General features: G+C 37.9%; 3 protein-coding genes across 4 annotated transcripts; 2 read left to right on the forward strand and 1 right to left on the reverse strand.

The window, feature by feature from the left end:
* Nucleotides 1-2,986: 2,986 nt before the first annotated feature.
* On the reverse strand, nt 2,987-6,277 carry LOC126797674 (probable xyloglucan glycosyltransferase 5). Its single transcript, XM_050524354.1, has 5 exons — nt 5,275-6,277; nt 4,732-5,040; nt 4,343-4,633; nt 4,089-4,202; nt 2,987-3,996 (listed from the first exon to the last, which is right to left on the reverse strand). The coding sequence occupies exons 1-5, from the start codon at nt 5,992-5,994 to the stop codon at nt 3,346-3,348; spliced, it is 2,085 nt and encodes a 694-aa protein (XP_050380311.1). The 5' UTR covers nt 5,995-6,277; the 3' UTR covers nt 2,987-3,345.
* Nucleotides 6,278-12,432: 6,155 nt separating this feature from the next.
* LOC126797675 (60S ribosomal protein L7-2) lies at nt 12,433-14,526 on the forward strand. Of its 2 annotated transcripts, none has more exons than XM_050524356.1 (7): nt 12,433-12,492; nt 12,885-13,063; nt 13,169-13,266; nt 13,354-13,411; nt 13,701-13,780; nt 13,911-14,013; nt 14,095-14,526. In XM_050524356.1, the coding sequence occupies exons 2-7, from the start codon at nt 12,887-12,889 to the stop codon at nt 14,308-14,310; spliced, it is 732 nt and encodes a 243-aa protein (XP_050380313.1). In that variant the 5' UTR covers nt 12,433-12,492; nt 12,885-12,886; the 3' UTR covers nt 14,311-14,526. The 2 variants fall into 2 exon arrangements, with proteins under 2 accessions (XP_050380313.1, XP_050380312.1); XM_050524355.1 differs by having other exon boundaries at nt 12,449-12,492; nt 12,867-13,063.
* Nucleotides 14,527-15,278: 752 nt separating this feature from the next.
* On the forward strand, nt 15,279-17,400 carry LOC126799253 (ATP synthase subunit epsilon, mitochondrial). Its single transcript, XM_050526418.1, has 2 exons — nt 15,279-15,502; nt 17,143-17,400. Exons 1-2 carry the CDS (start codon nt 15,319-15,321, stop codon nt 17,166-17,168), a joined length of 210 nt encoding a protein of 69 aa, XP_050382375.1. The 5' UTR covers nt 15,279-15,318; the 3' UTR covers nt 17,169-17,400.
* The last annotated feature ends 1,248 nt before the right edge of the window (nt 17,401-18,648 follow it).

The following is an 18,648-nucleotide window of genomic DNA, read 5'->3' on the forward strand; positions in this document are numbered from 1 at the left end:
CATTTTCTTCATTTTGTTTTAGCAGTGAAACATCTATGTCCTTTTAGTTTAGGCGGATGGTGTATGTTCTTCATCTAAGACCAGGTGTGTAAGTAAGGCCAAGCAGGGAAAAGCTCTACAAAATTATGTGGCTATACAGTTTAGTGGTGAAAGTTTATTCTACTCGAGATTATTCTGCTCTCAGAGAAGAACAGTAAAACATGTCAGGATCAGTCATGCACAAATCTCGACCGACAAAGGTGAGATATGTAATGTCGTAATCAATTATAGAGGTAGGAGATGTTGTAGAAACCAGACAGAGGGGTGAGCGTGGGGATCAGATGAAATAGCAACGTTGAACCCTTACAAGTGATGATTTGATATCTTTGAAATGACAACTGCAGTCTGCTGGTATGCGACCCTAGTTGTTGCTGGAGGAACAAACAGTTCAATTATTTTGAGTTAAATGTCATTTCTTAAGTTAGAATAGTTGATGGTAAGTATATAGGGATAGGTTCCCAGCCAGTTTCATTACCTCCTTTGCACACAACGTTGAATAGGGCACAAAAGCTATACAGGGATTAGACTTTTGTTCAAGCAAACTGACATTACAAATACATAGCATTATCTCAAAGACTTGCATTTTTATTGATGATTGCTAATGTGGCATCTGTCTAAGCCTAAATTCCTCATCGCAGTTCGGTCATCAAGAGATGGAATGACTTCATAAGTTCACATAATAGGCACAAGTGCCTGAGACCACCTAAATGACTCACCCATCGTTCCCAAACGTGAAGAATTGATGACATGACACAGAAAGATTTGATGAAAACGCTCAACAGCCTAAATGGAAAATGACACTGAAAACTTGACAGCACAATGAGAGAATCTGACACTGCATTGGGAAGAAATTTACTACACCAAGAAGAGTTCCCGTCTATTGACATTGAGAAATAGACAATCGAACCGAAAGAATCAATTATTTGTTTGCTACCTTCTAAACATGCACGTTATGTGCTGTGTCTACAACACCCTACTCTTGGACACACATTGATCTTTGGATATGGGAGAATAGATGTTACTGTAATAATAGCAATGACAAAACTAAGGATCCATCCCCATCCGATCATTTCAATTCGTATCCATTTTCTGTTTGCTGTAAACCATTAAAATTCTATGATTCTATCACTTTACTTCTTATATAAGTATTTGTCTTAACCCTGAATTCAAATTGATAAACCCTTCATTCTCAAAAAAAAAAATGGTAAACGCTTCAAGATACCCAAATATGATCACATTCCTCAACTCCCCTATGAATCGGCTTCAGCTAAAATGGCAAGAATGAAGTAATCAACATACCAACGAATCAATTCTGGATGATGATCATTGTGATGATGAAATAGGCCAAATTGGGTTGTCAACCCCTCTTTACTTGAAGGAAAACATCCAAAAGACATGCATCGTGCTAGTAGGGCAGAAACCTCCAAGGCAGTAGGGCACCCAGAATTTCCTCCTTAACAATATGTTCATGCATTACTAAAAGACACCACTTTGAGCATGCATGTGATCTATAAAAGATTATGGTCGATATAGCTTATTTGTTTTCTCTTTTCTGTTTTTAAGGAAAAACTTATATGCAAATTCCATTATTGCTTGAAGATACAAAGGACCCCATTACTGTGAGGCTTAGAAGGAATACAGGAGTTTCATTGCCCTCAATATTAAGGTCCCCAGACATTTGTCTCTAGACAATAAATTGGGGAAGCTGCAGGCCACATCCTTGGTTTTTTTTTTAAACCAATATTGCTGTCAATCCCAAACTCTCATAAAGCCAAAGATGCTAGTGGTACTACCATATTTATGAAAGGTATCAAAGACACATGTGTGAAGTAGTTAATTAGTCTTGTCAAGTGATCAGAGGTTTTACATTCATTTCCCATGCCAGATGGGAGAGTTCACAGTTGCAGCAGTGTAAGGATGAATGAAGGAAGATGCAGGCAGGGTCATTTAATTTCAAAATCTATCTGAAAGAGTACTCTCTGACATTAAGGATGTTGGTTTCAAAAGTAGAAAAGCTAGTGAAAGCAAAGGATATGAATAGATGAAGGTTTTTCTGTCAACAGGGGGGCTCAATGATGCGTGTGATAAAAATGACTAAAACGAACTTCTATTTATCTTCTCCCATCAAATTAGCATGTTTTGATTAATTGTAAAATATGCAAATGAATGGCAATAAAGTTAGGAAAATATGCATGTTTCTAGTGATTACATCTCTCAAATTCCCTCAATACCATACACTGTATCATAAATTGACATTCCAGTTTCTACTTACAAAGTTACAAGGTAGTGCCATAAACTAATGAAAATGATACTATGACCGTCACTAGTCAATGATTAGATTCTGGAAATGATCATAGTGAGTTAGTGACGACCAACTAAGCTAGATTCCACCCTTATTGTGTTAGAAACTTTGATTAACTTTTGCTGTTTAATAGACAATTCAGATGTATGGTCTGCTTTCCAGACCACCATGATGTAACTCATAAAGCTTGGAAATTTATATAGTATTTTCTTAGGGGAGTAGTGATCGGTTATTTTTAAGAGAGCAAACATAAAATCATATATACTTGTCCAGAATTTTACAGGCAAACAAGTGCAAAGGAGTGTTCAAACCTCAAAGGTAGAATAAGAATGCTTTGAAGGGGTAGAGGTCCACATGACTTGCATGGGGTAGAGGTCCTTTTGTATCTACTAGCATAAATACCTTTCTTAGAAGAACTAGAGGTTGGCAATTTGGCATACACCCAGAAACCATTAGTAGCTGTAGTTGCAGCATTAGACTATTAGCACTGTGGGACATATTTTACAGCACCATCCTAATCTTTGCAAATATTTCTTGGGTCACAATGAGTAGCGGCATTTGTAGCTCACTGCCTACCGACACTTTTTTGACAATATCATATTTTCATAGTGAAAAACTTTGTAACAGATTACACAAATAAGAAAAAGATATAATCTTGGTATACAATCAACTGGTGCAATATACAGAGTTTTTACAATTGTAGATTTTGGCATAAAAACAACACTTTCCTACATCAATCAACCTATCTGCTATAGGAATCCATTATCTCATCTAAGAATAACATGCATACAGAAATCGATGGTTTAAGAACCAAAAAGAGGAAATAAGCTGATGGTGTGAGGCTATGGGCAAATCTATATGGGCAATTCTAATGAGAAGAAGCTCTTTGCATCAACCCTGGTGTGCCAATTTTGAGCACCAAGCAGAAAACCACATTAATTTGGCATCTCTTATTCACCCTTTATTTTTTTATCTTTACCATTAACATTCCACGCGAATATTAACTAGCTCATCTGCTCACCAATTAGGTCAAGACCCACCAGTAAAAATGATATGCCTTGAAATAGTAGGAAGTAAAAATGTACCCCTTGAGCTGATAGAAGACTTCTGCCTGCAGCAGTGAGCAGTAGGAAAGCAAGTGCTAGCTCTTTCTTGTAGATCTTGTTTAATTTCTTTACAGGAGGTTTAGGAGAAGCAGCTTCTTGATGCTCCCTTAACTTGTTGAGCTCAGAAAGACCACTGTCAGAAGTTCCTCTATGAAGTTGTGGGTGGTTCATGGCTTTTGTTTCCCTCTCCTCTACAGCTAAAAGGTCAGATTCTGATGATCGTCCGGCCTTCTTGGTTACAATCCATTCATATGAACTCCCCAGCTGGAACAACCCAGATACCATGGCATTGAATTTGGTCACAGACATTGTGTTTTCAAACAGTAGGTAGGGGACTATGAAGGGAAAAGATCTAGGAGAAGGAAGAATATTCATGAATGACATAAAAACGGGCACGTAGCATATAACCCACATGGATAGCTCAGCTTCAGGGACAAACATGGTCAAAGGAAGTATTATGCAAAACAATGTGAAAGAGTAAAATGGGAGGATTAACTTCCTAAGGAGAAAGAATAGTAGTATCAAGTTTGCCTTCTTCCAGAACATCATCTGCGATATGGCATTTAGTACACTCTGTTAGAATGTTATTATCAAGGAAGTACATTAGTGATACTAATTAGAGGATCTAAATTTAAAAGTACCTTTGAATTAATTATTGCAGGGAGGCACAATCGGAAGAGATGCATTGGACCAGAATGCCACCGGTGTTGCTGTTTCTTGTAAGCCTCATAAGACTCGGGAAGTTCACAGAGGACCTGAACATCAATACTTCAAGTTTGAGTTACAAATTTTGAACTTTTATTACTTGTTTAGTCGTGAAGTATAACCCCTTAACTAGTTATTTTGATTACAGAGCTATTCAGGTGGATTCATAAACACTATTGAGCAGAATTACCTTGACATCATTAAGGAATATGAACTTCCAACCATTTAAATGGGCACGAACTGCTATATCCATGTCTTCAACTGTTGTGCGCTCGAGCCAACCTCCAGAGTCTTCAAGTGCTTCGACTCTCCAAACTCCAGCAGTACCATTGAAGCCAAAGAAATTGAGGAAAAACCCATTAACCTGCTGTTCCACCTCAAAGTGGAAGCACAAATTGATGTTTTGGAGGCGTGTCAACAAGTTTTCGTCCTTGTTAACAAAGGCCCACCTAGCCTGAACTAACCCAAGCTCAGGATTGTCCTACCACACAAGTTTAATCAGCAAGCCAAAATCAGTCACTAAAGAGAAGATAAAAATTAGTAGACACTAAATGATAGAACAATATAAGATCTAGCCACCTTAAAATGGGGAACTGTCAGCTTAAGGAAGTCAGGTTTTGGTTGGAAATCAGCATCAAAGATTGCAACAAACTCATAGTCCTTCACATAATCACAGTTCATTGCAGACTTGAGATTCCCAGCTTTATAACCAGTTCTAACCAAACGATGCCGGTAGATTATATTGACACCCTTTTGGCTCCACTGAGTTACCTCTCCCTTAATTAACCACTGTATGCTCTCATCATCAGAATCATCCAGAACTTGAATCAGAAGGCGTTCTTTAGGCCAATCAAGTTGGCATACTGCTGAAATAGATTGTTCATATACCTATAGACAGTTTGATGGAAAAAACAAAATTCACTGTCAGCAACATGATGAAAAATCTTTGGAAAATAGTAATTTTTACAGTTATACTTCATTTGTTAACTACATTTCTCATTTCAAAGGTTATTTCCAATTGGATAGAAATTGAGCTTAGAACAAAAGTTATTTTTACATTGAATTCACCAATAGAACCTAAATAAGTTGGGAAATAAAGAGAATCAGACTTGAGAAACTTACCTCTCTCTCATTACACATTGGAATTTGAACAAGAACCTTGGGGTAGTTGCAACCTGAACCTTCCAAATCGTCTGGCTTGTATGGAACTTCTTCAATTCTTGGCTTAATCTTCTTAAACTTGATCCAGAAGCACCCTAAACAAAGCAGCATACGGTCCGCGGATTGGATCAAGAAGAGAGCAATACAGAAGTTAGTCAAAGCTTGAATTGCAGGTGCAATGCAGTCAGCTCTGAACTCCAACCATGCCACATAAACCAAGTGAAGCCATCCTCTAATCTCCAAAGTCTCAGGGATGTGTAAGCTGCTGTTCTCAAAGTAATGCCAACCTTTCAAGTGAGCAACCACTTCAAAAGCCAGAAAAGCCAAAGCCATCACTAGGAACCCCATAATGACTCTATACAAGATCCTTCCTTTACTAGATTTCTCATTCTCCATCTGCCCAAAAACCAATCTTTTCTTAGCGGCACCAAGCAAGTCCCAAAGCACATTCCCAAGCCAAGTAACACAGCCAACAGCTTTATGAGCCTTGAGAAGCAAAACCCATGTAAACTGCTTAGCATTCTTGCCTCTGTCCTTATCAACTGGCATGAACACTTCATCAGGACTATTTATCTCAAGCAAAGAGTAATTGGGGTTCTCCATGGTCACCACCACTGGAGTCCCCTTACTTGAATTGCAGTCCTTTCCCCACCATTTAGAAAAATTTATATTTGGAGCCATTTTTGACCTCTCAACTGAACTGAAATGAAGCACAGAACACGAAGAACTGAAATTTCTCAATATGGCCAAGACTTCTACAAAGATTGAGATTCTAAACCCCCATTTCAGGTCTAAAACCACTAAACAACCTCAACATAGTAACAAAGCAGGAAACCTTAAAACCCAGAGACTAAAATGTAAAAAGAGACAACCTAATTAAGGCCTAGTCTAAAAGAATCAGATCAACTGCAAAGACTTGACCAAAACCAGTTCCAAGTCCCAGCATTTCAAACCAAATGCAGAAGCTTGAGAGAGAGAGAGAGAGAGAGAGAGAGAGAGAGAGAGAGGTGAAGAGAATGAGAGCAAGTGTGCGTGGGTGTTTCTATTTGACACTACTACCAAAAAGCTCAAGCAGCAACACAACATGGGAAATTACCATTATAGAGAAAAATGCTAATCACCATTTGTTAAACGTGAGTGTGGGGCATGATTAGCAATCTGATTAGAAACATACTCAAACCCCATGTCACCTTTCCACATAAAACCATCAGCTAGACTGAATATAATAATTTCTAAATTCAGACAAATCCATTACAAAGAAAGTGTATAATCAAAAGGAAATACTATATCACTGGAGAAAGTGAAGTAAAGCTTAGAATGAGCAGGCCATGTGAAAATGCAAGAGCTAGAATACTCCAGTCTTGAAAAAGAAACTAAGAAAGAGACCACTTTGTTATTGGGTTTTGGATTGCTGAAATTGAGGAACTTAGTCTGCGATTAAAGTAATGGAAGCTGATCAGATTAGTAATAACAAAGACAGAGGAAAAGGATAGAGAGGAATGGCTACAGACAATGTAGATCCCAAGTCTTATCTGGCCTCGTCCTCTGTTATAAAATTAAGCTAAAATTTGTTGCCAACCTTGAGACCCAGACGAAAACTCATACTTTCTTTCTTTCTTTCTCACAAACACAGGGCACGCAATATGTCGGTGGTCTTAAGAATCAAGCAACCCCAGCTACTAGCCTTGCTACTCAAAATTCTCTCCCTTCATGTCATGCCAGATGAAAACTATCCCTTTCATGCATGGCTGTGTATTTTTAACTATTTTGGTATTACATGGAAGCATCAAGAATTAGGGAGTGTATTCAACTCTGATTTCAAATGATTCTGATTGATTTATTATAATCAACGGATTCTGAAAATCATAAATTATTTCAACTCCACATAGATTCAGCCAGATTTCATTGTATTGTATTGACCAGATTTGTATTGATTTGCTTGGATTTCACAAGTGCATGTATGATTTTTATATTATTATTAAATAATAAAATATAGAACATGGAGAATTAAAAAGTTGGTTTTCTTTTTTAACAAATTACAAAATAATAATGTATTTTACAAAGTAATAAAAATATAAAAACAACCAAATATTATATAGTAAAAATTGCAAAGATAATTAGAAAAGTACATGCATTCCGACCTCATTGTCATCATAGTCTTCATGATCCCTCTTATTCGCATTGTCCTCATTATTTTCATTCGCATTGCCTACAATATCATTGTTATCTTCTTGACTTTCATTATCACCATTCCGTGGTCTATTTTCCCACATAGCTTTAGCAATAGTTTCCAAGCATTAGCCTCTGCTCTTTGTTGTAGTTGACTTTGAGAAAGTAGTTCAAGATTCTCGTCTTCCATATCAAGTTCTTCATCATTTTCTATTTCAGGAGAAAATTCATCGGAACGACATTCTTTATTGCAACTATTAGTACAATAGTAAAAACAACCATCATTTCTTTTTTGCCTACAACAATTATACCAAATCACAAGAAAAACCCATAAAATTGATTTGAGCAATTAAAATAAAACACATGATTAAAATAAGAACATACAAATTTTCGATCTTATTGAGAGAGAGAGAGAAAGAATACATCAAAATCTCATGTCTAGATGCTTGATTTCTAACAAGCATGATATAGTGTAAAAATACTTCAAAATCCAACAAAATCAACTAATAAATGAAATCATTCAAAATCAATCGATTTTTGAATACCACCAGAATTCATAAGAGTTTTTGAAATCTTAATTGAATACTTTGAGATTTCAATGGATTGTTTAAAATCTCAATTGAATACCACAAGATTTCAAAAGATTATTCAAATACAAGAAAATCCTATAGAATCCTAGTTGAATACACCCCCTTAGAATTACTTACAACAGGCATGTATATGTATGCGTGTAGGAAAATCATAACTTTGAAACTCACTCTACTTTTTTTTTGTTTGAGAAAATTGAAATTCACTCCACATAGTAGTACCTATATATGAGTAATGAGTTAGAACCAAGATAAGTTGATAATATAATTTGCTTTGGTCACTAATTTAAGTTCTCTTATTTTAAAGCTGTGACATTTTATTAAATAAATTATCATGATCACGTTATGATTATCTCTTACTCCCTAAAACACATATTTTTTTCGTTAATGTTCTTAAAACATTTTGTCACTGCTTAAGTTTCTTCATTAGTTTGTTCAAACATTATAGCATTTTCTTATTTTGTCATTGCTTAAGTTTGTACATTAGTTTGTTTGATAATTTTGTTGCTGCCTAACCTTCCAATAGACAATAGTTGCAACAGCCTGAGTCATGTTAGCATGTATGGATTAAATTTCTTTCTAGTTTAATTACTGAGAAACAACATTTTGTCATTACCATAACATATTATCGCTCACTTATGCTCGATATAAATATGTAGTCTTAATCAGGTAGTCATTTCAAAGCTAGTAACGTCAAAAAAGTAGTTTATAGGTATATCAATAGTCTTTACTTTGATCACCATATTGTCACGGACCTAGCCATTCGGCTGCCATACTTAGTCTATGCGGCGCTCTATCTCTATGGAGCCAGCCTTATCCAACGGGGCAATACACTGGTTTCGTCCTACCTCGGGCTCATCAGGGGATCGGCTCCAGACCCCGACCAGTGTGTAGGGCGGCCAATTCCCTTCTTCGACGTTAAGTCCCCGACTAGCGACAAGCTCCCCAAACTCAACCGGGTCGGCTTGCTTGAACCCCTCGGAAGGAGCAGTCATATATCTCTCACACCTTATGGCCTTAGAGCAATCCCACGTATGCATGAAGCACATTTAACCAGCGATGCCCACAGTAGACACTCCAAAAAATGGGACGTGACATCCTCCCCCACCAAACTTGGTGTACGTCCTCGTACACGGCATCCCCACTTGCGGCCCGCGTAACCCTTGTACACGCCCGCGATGCCTAGAGCAACGAAAAGGAGTTCCCAAAGATCTCCCAACAATGACTTCGCGCCAGATCTCTCGTCATGGACTTTGCCACAGATCCTCTCGTTCGGTCCTCCCCCTGGAGGCAACCCTGCCTACTCAACTCCCCCGCGGAGCCCCCCATATACTGGGGACACGGCGACACGTGTGAGCGCTTGTCAACACGACGACATCGATGTTGAGGCGGCTCTGATACCACTTATCACAGACCTAGCCATTCGGCTACCACACTTGGTCCATGCGGCGCTCCATCTCCATGGAGCCATCCTTATCCAACGGGGCAATACATTGGTTTTGCCCTGCCTCGGGCTCATTAAGGGATCGGCTCCAAACCCCGCCCAGTGTGTAGGGCGGCCAACTCCCTTCTTCGATGTTAAGTCCCCGACTAGCGACAAGCTCCCCAAAATCAATCGGGTCGGCCTGCCTAAACCCCTCGGAAAGAGCAGCCATATATCTCCCACATCTTCTGGCATTGGAGCAATCCCACGTATGCATGAAACACATTTAACCAACGATACCCACAGTAGACACTCCCAAAAATGGGACGTGACAATATGTAGTTGAGATTTTATATTCATTATATGCACCTGCAACTAATTTAACTATATATATATATTACTAGAATAGATATGAGCCAAGAAGGCTCAATCCCGAACCAAACAACTTGATTCTAGAAATAGTCGATACATACTCGCCGCTAATCTCAAGAAAAAAACCGTTTTAATAACATCACATGTCAAAACCTCCAGTATATTTGCTGAAACAACCTCCCCATTACATTGACATCTAGAATGAATCGACATTTAGATAGTCCTTAAAGATGACATACATCATAACCATGACACATTACACCGGCCGACACCTAAACCCTTGCACAAAGGAGGGTCATCAAAACCTAACAAATAAAAAAAACTAACAAAAGGACAAAACAAACCTAGTCCAAAACTAATTTAATATACTACTATGTTGAATAGCTTGAGAATTTGGGTTTACTAATGATCGATCACTAGTAAACAAATTATGTTTCTTCTTCACTGACCACCCATAAGTAATGAAAACGATCATTATCCAAATAATCCGATGGTGTCCCCAACCCCATATGATATGTTTTCTTGGACACTCAAATCACATTTTCAAAATAGAGACGGCACAAATTTTTGCAGATTGTGGGGCAGATTCGTAATTTGGATAAATGATGGTCATCTCCCCAGTCGGTGCCTCGCTATTGGCTAGGCTACATCTCCCTCTTGGCATGTTGCTACTTGCTACTAAAGAAAGATGTTGACGGATGGTCAACGTCTTGATCATCAATGACCATCACCCCATTAGCTTAGCCCAAACTTGGCCTGAGGAAAGAAAATTCAAAGATATTGTTAACGTTGAGGATTACCTGGTGGCTTGATCCCGTGTGGGTAACTAATTTAGGTTGCGCAATTCACCGCTCAAGCTCAGTTATGTGTCAAGTACAAGATACAAAGCAGCGTCGATCAGCTGATCGAAGAAACCGCCCCTTGATTAAAATCTACCTTCAAATGATAATGATCCCATGAATGCAAGCAAATAGCTTCCCCATATATAGCAAAAACAAGTAATGAGATGCGCTTGTGACTTGTGAGTTTGTGGTCTTTGGGATTTGCTTTGATGCCACACTACTGACACCACCCACACGCACCCCGGCTTCAAGTTTAATCAGTAATCTTTCATACCTATTTCTCCACAGGTAATTGTTGGTCTATTTATATCACAAAAATTCTCTTCTGCGATTTGGCACTCAACAATGGTGAAATGGCCTAAACCAAAAGAGTGGAAAGCGAAAGAAAGGGAAAATTTCAGGCTGCTGTTGTCGGTGAGCTTTTATACATAGGGCAACTGTCAACAGAAATGAGAGGAGCAAATTTTGGGATTTTACAATTGATGCTCGATCGGGTTTTAACGCAATTGTTGTTATTAAGCTGATGACCAAGATGAGCTCTGTCATATATGATTATATGATATCTTTAACGTTGACCTAAAAGTCAAGTGACATTCCTAATCTACAAATGTAGTTACTAGCTACATTACACAAAATATAACTACTGTACGTATGTAATAATGTTTACCACGGAACCAACATTGTATCACTAAACATCAAAGTTGAACAATCATATTGGGATCTATAGACTAAACATCATGCAACCAACCACTGCTACAAGACGACTGATCCCATAACTAAGTAGTACCGTTTACCACTCAATCAACCTTGTACAGCTAAACGTTAAGATCGAACAATTTGGTCCCAACAATTGACTAGACATTAATTAATCAAATTTTTTTTGAACTAATGTTTATTTTAAAAAGTCAATGTTAAAGAGAATAAGAGCATTTTAGCGAGACTAACCATATTTTAGTTAAATTTCAATTAAAGTAGTTTAAAAATTATTTTGGCTAGCTAATTTAGAGACGCGTCTATATCAGCTCTCTCTATTTTAGTTTTATTTGAACTCAAAATATTAATTACATGACTACAAATTATTTCAAATTTATTAATAAATTATATATAATTCCCTACAAAGAATGTTTTAAATTCAAATGTTTTAACTTTGAGCTATCTCACTAAAAAAATATGTCAAGTGTAGATAACTAAAAAAATACAGTTATAATAGAGAGTCTTGTACAACCACTATTGTCCGTAAAAAGTTAAATATACTCTCTAAAATAGTTAAACAATTATAATAGAGAATCTGCTGAAGATGCTCTAAGGTCTCAAAAATTAACTAGAAAAATTTTGAATTCTCAAACATTGTTACTAAATTTTGATAACCTAAATGAACAAAGCATTTTAGATTGAATTTCATGTCCTCACTTCCACTTCTAGCCACAAGTTTAGTTTTGAAATTGAATTAGGAGTCACAACTTGAAAATCTCATTCATATCAAATTTTCATTATTTTTAAAATTTTTACAAGTTAATGAAGACCCACGGTTGCTCAACCAAACCTTGGGCTTAAATTAACCTAGGCATGTAATGGACTTAAAACCCGAGTCGAGTCTACAACCCAATTATACCCGCAAATCGACGGACTATATCCACCTTTATAGCCTCAGCATATCTAGACCGTCCACGTCGTCAACCAAGGCGCAAACAAATACTACAAAACCCTAGAGCTTCACTCGCAGCCTCTTCTTCGTAGCCCGCGGAACCCCCTAAAACGAAGAGCGCCGCACTGACTTCAGCTCTCGGTGAGTCCCTCTTCTTCATTTCGATTTCATGGCATTCAGAGCTTCAATTGCAGTTTTGGATCGGTTTAAGCTTCTCTGTGTATTCATTGCTCTACTATTTTTGATTTCGTATGATATCGGAGCCGGATATAGTTTTGTTAGCTTAACAGTGTTTTACTGATTGGAGCTTGGTATCTTTATAGTTGGAATAAGCATGTGTTGTTTGGTCAAGCTGTCACTGAGTTTAGCTATTGGTGAATTAGTAAAATGTAGATGGAGGCTTGTTTTGAATGAAATTGAGGTTTCTAGGGTTCTTCAGTGAAGATTGTTATCTATTCATATTTCATGTATGGTTTGGTTCTCATTTGATGTTTTGAAAAGTTGGGTTTAATAAGTGCCATCGAATATTGTAGAGATGGGTGAAGCAGTCAAGGTAGTGGTTCCAGAGTCTGTCCTTAAGAAGAGGAAGAGAGAGGAGGAATGGGCATTGGCCAAGAAGCAAGGGCTTGTGGCCGCCAAAACTAAGAAAGCTGAGAACAGGAAGCTTATATATGTCAAAGCCAAACAGTACTCCAAGGAGTACGCTGACAAGGTACTGATATGTTTGGTTCATCATATCAATTCACCCAGCTTGTTGTGATGGTCCTTTCATATTTTGCTGATGTTAACATTCCTTTCGTGGGCACATCTTATGTAGGAGAACGAGTTGATCCAGTTGAAGCGTGAGGCAAGGTTGAAGGGAGGTTTCTATGTTGAGCCTGAGGCTAAGCTCTTGTTTATTATTCGCATTCGTGGGTACGTCTTGATCCTTGTTTTAATTTGAACTGCGATCTTTTGTAATGTTCTAGTTCTTTACCTCATAGTTCTTTGGTGTATTTCCAGTATCAATGCCATTGACCCAAAGACAAAGAAGATCCTGCAGCTTTTGCGTCTGAGACAGGCAACACTCTGAAACCTTGGAAATAGTCTAGATCAACTGTGGACTTGTTCAAATTGTTTTTCTAATCAACTATCATATGCTATTTCTAGTGCTGGAAGTGTAAAAATAAGAATCTGTAACTGGTAGTGCAGTGTCGGTTTGAGTTGTAGTGAGTTTCTCATTTTTTATACTGGCTTCATGTTGAAGTATTTAACTATTTATGAGCTTTTATAGATAATACATGCACAGTTGGCTTCTTGAAGATTGTCTGAATCATTACATTTATTTTTTATTCTGTGTTCTGGAACAGGTCTTCAATGGTGTCTTCCTGAAAGTAAACAAGGCCACCTTGAACATGCTTCACAGGGTTGAGCCCTATGTGACTTATGGGTGCGTACATCGAAAACCCTTTGTTTTACTTGTAGAGTTGTTTATAAAAGTTTGGCGGAACAGATGTTGCTTGATTTCTGGTCATGTAATGCTTATTGAATTATGGCTGATAGGATTTGCATGATTGCAGATACCCTAACTTGAAGAGTGTCAAAGAATTGATTTACAAGAGGGGTTATGGCAAGTTGAACAAGCAGAGAATCGCTTTGACTGATAACTCTGTTGTGGAACAGGTTTGTTACCCACACTGCTGGTGTATGTCTGCTGGTTGGCAATAATTTCTGAGGTCTGAACACGTTTTGTAACTTTTGCAGGGTTTGGGCAAGCATGGAATTATCTGCACCGAGGATCTTATCCACGAGATTTTGACAGTTGGACCTCATTTCAAGGAGGCCAACAACTTCCTATGGCCATTTAAGCTCAAGGCACCATTGGGTGGTCTTAAGAAGAAGAGGAATCATTATGTTGAAGGTGGAGATGCTGGAAACCGTGAGAACTACATCAACGAGCTTATTAGGAGAATGAACTAGGTTGGGGCTGCTCTTAATCGTTCCAGTGTTTCAAGGTTTTTCTGGGTCAGTAGACTAGAGGGAAGAATCTGATAATTTTCATCTATGGAGTTGAGCTTATTTTTATTTTTGACGTTGGAAGGTTGTCGTGATGTTGAAAATTTTATTCACTTTTGGAGACTTAATGCAAAAGTTTTGCTTACTGTTTTAATATTAAATGTTCACTTTTGTGGGTTCTGATGCCTTTCCTATCCTACTGTTTCATTCATCCCTGAAGTGCATGAACGGGAGAGTTCATGGAATCATTGATTTCTTCTGATTCTTAGTAGATTGTGTATTACAATGCCTGGCAATGTATAATTCGAGTAGAAACGTAGAGTCATTTAGTTCGAACATCCTTTAACCATGGCTAAGTTTTTCTTAACGGAGTGAATCAATCAGATGCACCGTTGCCTATGGAATTTGCCGGAGATCGGTCCCTTATTTGAAACCAATCTAAGTTGCATCAAATCCCTCAAACATTGTCAAGGAATAAGAGCACCTGAGAAACTGAACTTCTTCAGTGATGCATTTTAGGTAGTCCATTCAAATCATATTTCTCTGCAAGCAACACTAGTGGACTTTGGCTATTAAACTTGGAAGTTTCAGAATCACATCGATGGTGCTAATTTGTTGAAGATATTGTCCTATCCACAACTAAGCATGTTCGTAGTTATGAAGATGTTTGTACATGTATAACGATGTGCATTGTGTTTTGCTTATATAGACCTCCTTTTAGTGATCCTGCATTGTTACTTTGCATACTAGAATCGTTGTACCATTTTAACACCAAGAAGCTAAAGAAAATGTAAAAAAATATAATAATAATCAAGCTGGTTTTGGGTTTTTGCCGGGTGAGTATGAACCCAAAGAAGACCCGACCCGACCCATGCATTAATCAAATAAAAGGCTGATCTATTCACAAGTCTAGGTCACACAGAGTCTGACCCAGAAGCCGGAGAGAGCTCAAAGGTAGAAGGAAGAAAAGAAATGTCGTCGAGCGCAGCGGCACCGTTTTGGCGCACGGCCGGGATGACCTACATCACCTACTCCAACATCTGCGCCAGTCTCGTCCGCAATTGCCTCAAGGAGCCTTACAAGACCGAGGCTCTCTCCCGCGAGAAGGTCCACTTCGCCATCGCCAAGTGGGCCGACGGCAAGCCCGAGAGGCCCTGTAAGCCCTTCCCTCCTTCCCTTTCAGATCTAGGGTTGTATTCCTTTTCTGTTTGTCATGTGATTCCAGTGTGAAGTTCGTGTTTTTATTGCTCTTGTTTCGATTTTGATTTGGAGTTTGGGGTTGGTTCAGATGATGGGCAATGTTAATTTGAGCTTAGAATTTGCTGATTGGGTTTAGTGTACTGTGGTGATTGAGCTTAGAATTGGGTTTCGTGTGCTGTGGTGATTGAGCTTAGAATTGGGTTTAGTGTGCTGCGGTGATTGAGCTTAGATTTTGTAAAGAAAACACTTTAAGATTGTGGAATGTTTGGCAGTCTTAGTAGGGTGTGAATTTGATTGGCTTGCGTATTTGTCTTTCGTAAAGGTTTGTGCTTTTGGTGTGGAGTATGGCTAGTTTTCGCTTCTTAGAACCCCAGATGAAAGGATGCAGATAGTTTTATTTGGCCGATGGATTCGTGTTTGTGTTGGTGATGAAAGTTGAATGCTTGTTTGGGTCTTTTGGTGGATTTACTGGATTTGGTTGGTTGATCACAATTTTTTTTTGTGAAGGTGATTGCGAGCCTTCCCTTTATTGTATTGTTTAGAGTTGGAATTCAGGTTCTTGTTTTAGGGATCAACTGCCTTCATTGTATCTGTTGAACCCATTTTTTTCGTAAGAGTGAATGTCTGATATTTCCCTCCAATCTCAAACATGCCATTTCCTTTAGACTTTGTGGTAATGCAAAAGTGAGGAAACAAAACTTATCACTTATCACACCTCTGTAAGATGAATTTTGATATAAGCTAAATGCGTTCTTAGGAAACATTTTCAAGCCTTTGGTCAGATCTGAATGAATTTATGTCTTTTTGGTGATCTCTGCTAGTTGGAAAATATGTTGCAATTTTTCCTAGTTCTATAGGTCTTATCTTTGGCCATGGATGCCTTCATGTTAGGAATTGAAACAAGGATAGCTCCCTCAAAAGGGTTCCTGCTGTTATTTTGCAGGGACTGAAGAATATTGTTTCTTATATGGCTCTTGATGATGGTTAATTGGAGAATCTTTTTGTGTTTTAGTAGAGGGTATTTGATTAAACCTATGGAGTCTATGAGTTGAAGGAATTGTAACAATAGGAGCTATTAGAAATCTAGGTATACATATAAAAAAATTGTCAGGAAGTTATTTACTTCGTCTGTGCACCTTACATCACCGGCACCATTGCACTGACCTCTAGGGTATGCTACTATTTCTGCATTAAATCTACCACGAACATGTATGTTTGTATTGTCACAGTTCTTTGTTGTATGTTCACTTTGTTTACCAATTGTATGTTCACTTTTTGTGTGAGTTGTAAGTAGGTAAATCCAACACAAAAGAGGACATATTTTTTAAATCAATTTAAGGAGGTTTTAACTTTGAGCGGTAGCATAAGGAATTGTGTTTTCGTTACTGAAGATTAACGACGAGCAATACACTTGAAAGGGCTAGTGGTTCCAGACTTCCAGCAATTATTTGTTACCGATGATGGGTTGGCATATAGTAATAATGTGATTTGTTTTCTTTATGGTAATTGTTGTGAATGTCTATATCTGTATGGTAATTGTTTAGATTATTTGTGAATGTTTGACCTGTGTTCTTACGTTTGTTATTTCTTTAACAGTTATCCGTACGGATCAACCAGAATGAGTTTCGAACTGCTGAAGTGGTCATGCCTTTGGGTTGGACAGATGGGTTCGCCTTTTCCTTTTTCTTGTCAATTTGAGAGATGTGATTACGATCGGGTTTTAATATCCCCGTAACTTTCAGATGGGGACTGAATTGTGTTTTTGAGTGATCTTTCTCATTAATAATGTAATACACTGATTAAGTGCTTAATGCCTAATATATAATCGCCTCGATACTGCTCCTTTTCACAAAAGATGATCCAACATATCCATTTGTAGATTGAGAATGCTTTTATATAGTTGTTGGTTATATGAGGACTAAAATGAGCCTCAAACTCTGGCGTGCAATCGAGTTTGGCCATTTAATTGCATTTCTATTTAGTCAGAAATGTCAAAATAGCATTGTAGTAGAATAAGTTCATTAACCTCGGCTATACATAGCTTTATTTGTTGTTGAACTAGAAATCAAAACTCATGCTTTTGTAACCATGGGTATCAGGATTGCCCACTGTAGCACGGACATGTCCCTCAACTACCGTATCACGACCGACACGGGCACGTCTGAATACGCCCGGACACGAGTATCGGAAATGGACACGGTCCGGACACGTGAGTATCTGAATCAGACACACCTCAACTCGGCCCGGACACGCGAGCATCCGCATCGGACACGCACCAATTTATGATAAAAGTGAAAGTGCTTATGGTGATATTCGAACCTTGGTCATCCAAGGCACCCAACAACTCCTCAACTATTCCAACAGATTCAGTTTTTATTATATTTATGCACACTTTAATATATATATATATATATATATAAATATAATGAGAGAAACGCGTGATAAAAATAAAAATATTTGTGGTGGGATTCGAACTTTGGTTATCCAAAGTACTTATCAAATCCTTAGTCATTCCAACAAGTTATGTTTTAATTATTTTTTAATGCACACTTTGACATATATATACATCTAAATACTTTCAAATTTATAAATTAATTTTTTAATAAATAAATATATTAAAAATAATATTTAATTAACGTGTCCACCACGTATTTGTGTCCCAAAAAATTTATATATGCCGTGTCTACGTATCAAATCGTGTCCAATACAGATACTCATGTCTGTGTCCGTGCTACTTAGGGATTGCCTAAAGTCCTAAACAATGATACATAATCTTAAATCCATATCTCCATGATTATGAATCTTCATGTTGGGCAGTTAGGATGTTAGCGTAGTGTCACATCCCGCCAAACTTAGCCAAATTTTACCTTGAGCATTCTAGACGGATCCGGAATATGGCGGAACACCTTGGAAGGTCATAGAAGATCCTAGAAGGTGATAGAAGTCTCAAGAAGCTTTGGGACATTTCCGGACTTCTCTAGAACCTTGGAGAGGCTAGTAGAACTAGACCATTCAAGAGTTCTCTAGAACACTCAAGGATCATCTTAGAGTCTCTTAGACTTGTGTAGAGTTAAGTAGAGTTCTCTAGAATTCTCTACAATG

Source organism: Argentina anserina, chromosome 6 (assembly GCF_933775445.1).
Source record: "Argentina anserina chromosome 6, drPotAnse1.1, whole genome shotgun sequence".
Classification (NCBI taxonomy): Eukaryota; Viridiplantae; Streptophyta; class Magnoliopsida; order Rosales; family Rosaceae; genus Argentina; species Argentina anserina.

Coding starts and splice junctions, on each gene's coding strand:
- LOC126797674 (XM_050524354.1), bottom strand. CDS start 5,994: ATGGCTCCAAATATAAATTTTTCTAAATGGTGGGGAAAGGACTGCAAT. Junction 4,634..4,731: donor TGACAGTTCCCCATTTTAAG/GTGGCTAGATCT, acceptor CTTGTGTGGTAG/GACAATCCTGAGCTTGGGTT. Junction 3,997..4,088: donor CTGCAATAATTAATTCAAAG/GTACTTTTAAAT, acceptor GCCATATCGCAG/ATGATGTTCTGGAAGAAGGC.
- LOC126797675 (XM_050524356.1), top strand. CDS start 12,887: ATGGGTGAAGCAGTCAAGGTAGTGGTTCCAGAGTCTGTCCTTAAGAAG. Junction 13,781..13,910: donor GAGCCCTATGTGACTTATGG/GTGCGTACATCG, acceptor GCATGATTGCAG/ATACCCTAACTTGAAGAGTG. Junction 14,014..14,094: donor ATAACTCTGTTGTGGAACAG/GTTTGTTACCCA, acceptor TAACTTTTGCAG/GGTTTGGGCAAGCATGGAAT.
- LOC126799253 (XM_050526418.1), top strand. CDS start 15,319: ATGTCGTCGAGCGCAGCGGCACCGTTTTGGCGCACGGCCGGGATGACC. Junction 15,503..17,142: donor CGGCAAGCCCGAGAGGCCCT/GTAAGCCCTTCC, acceptor TTTCTTTAACAG/TTATCCGTACGGATCAACCA.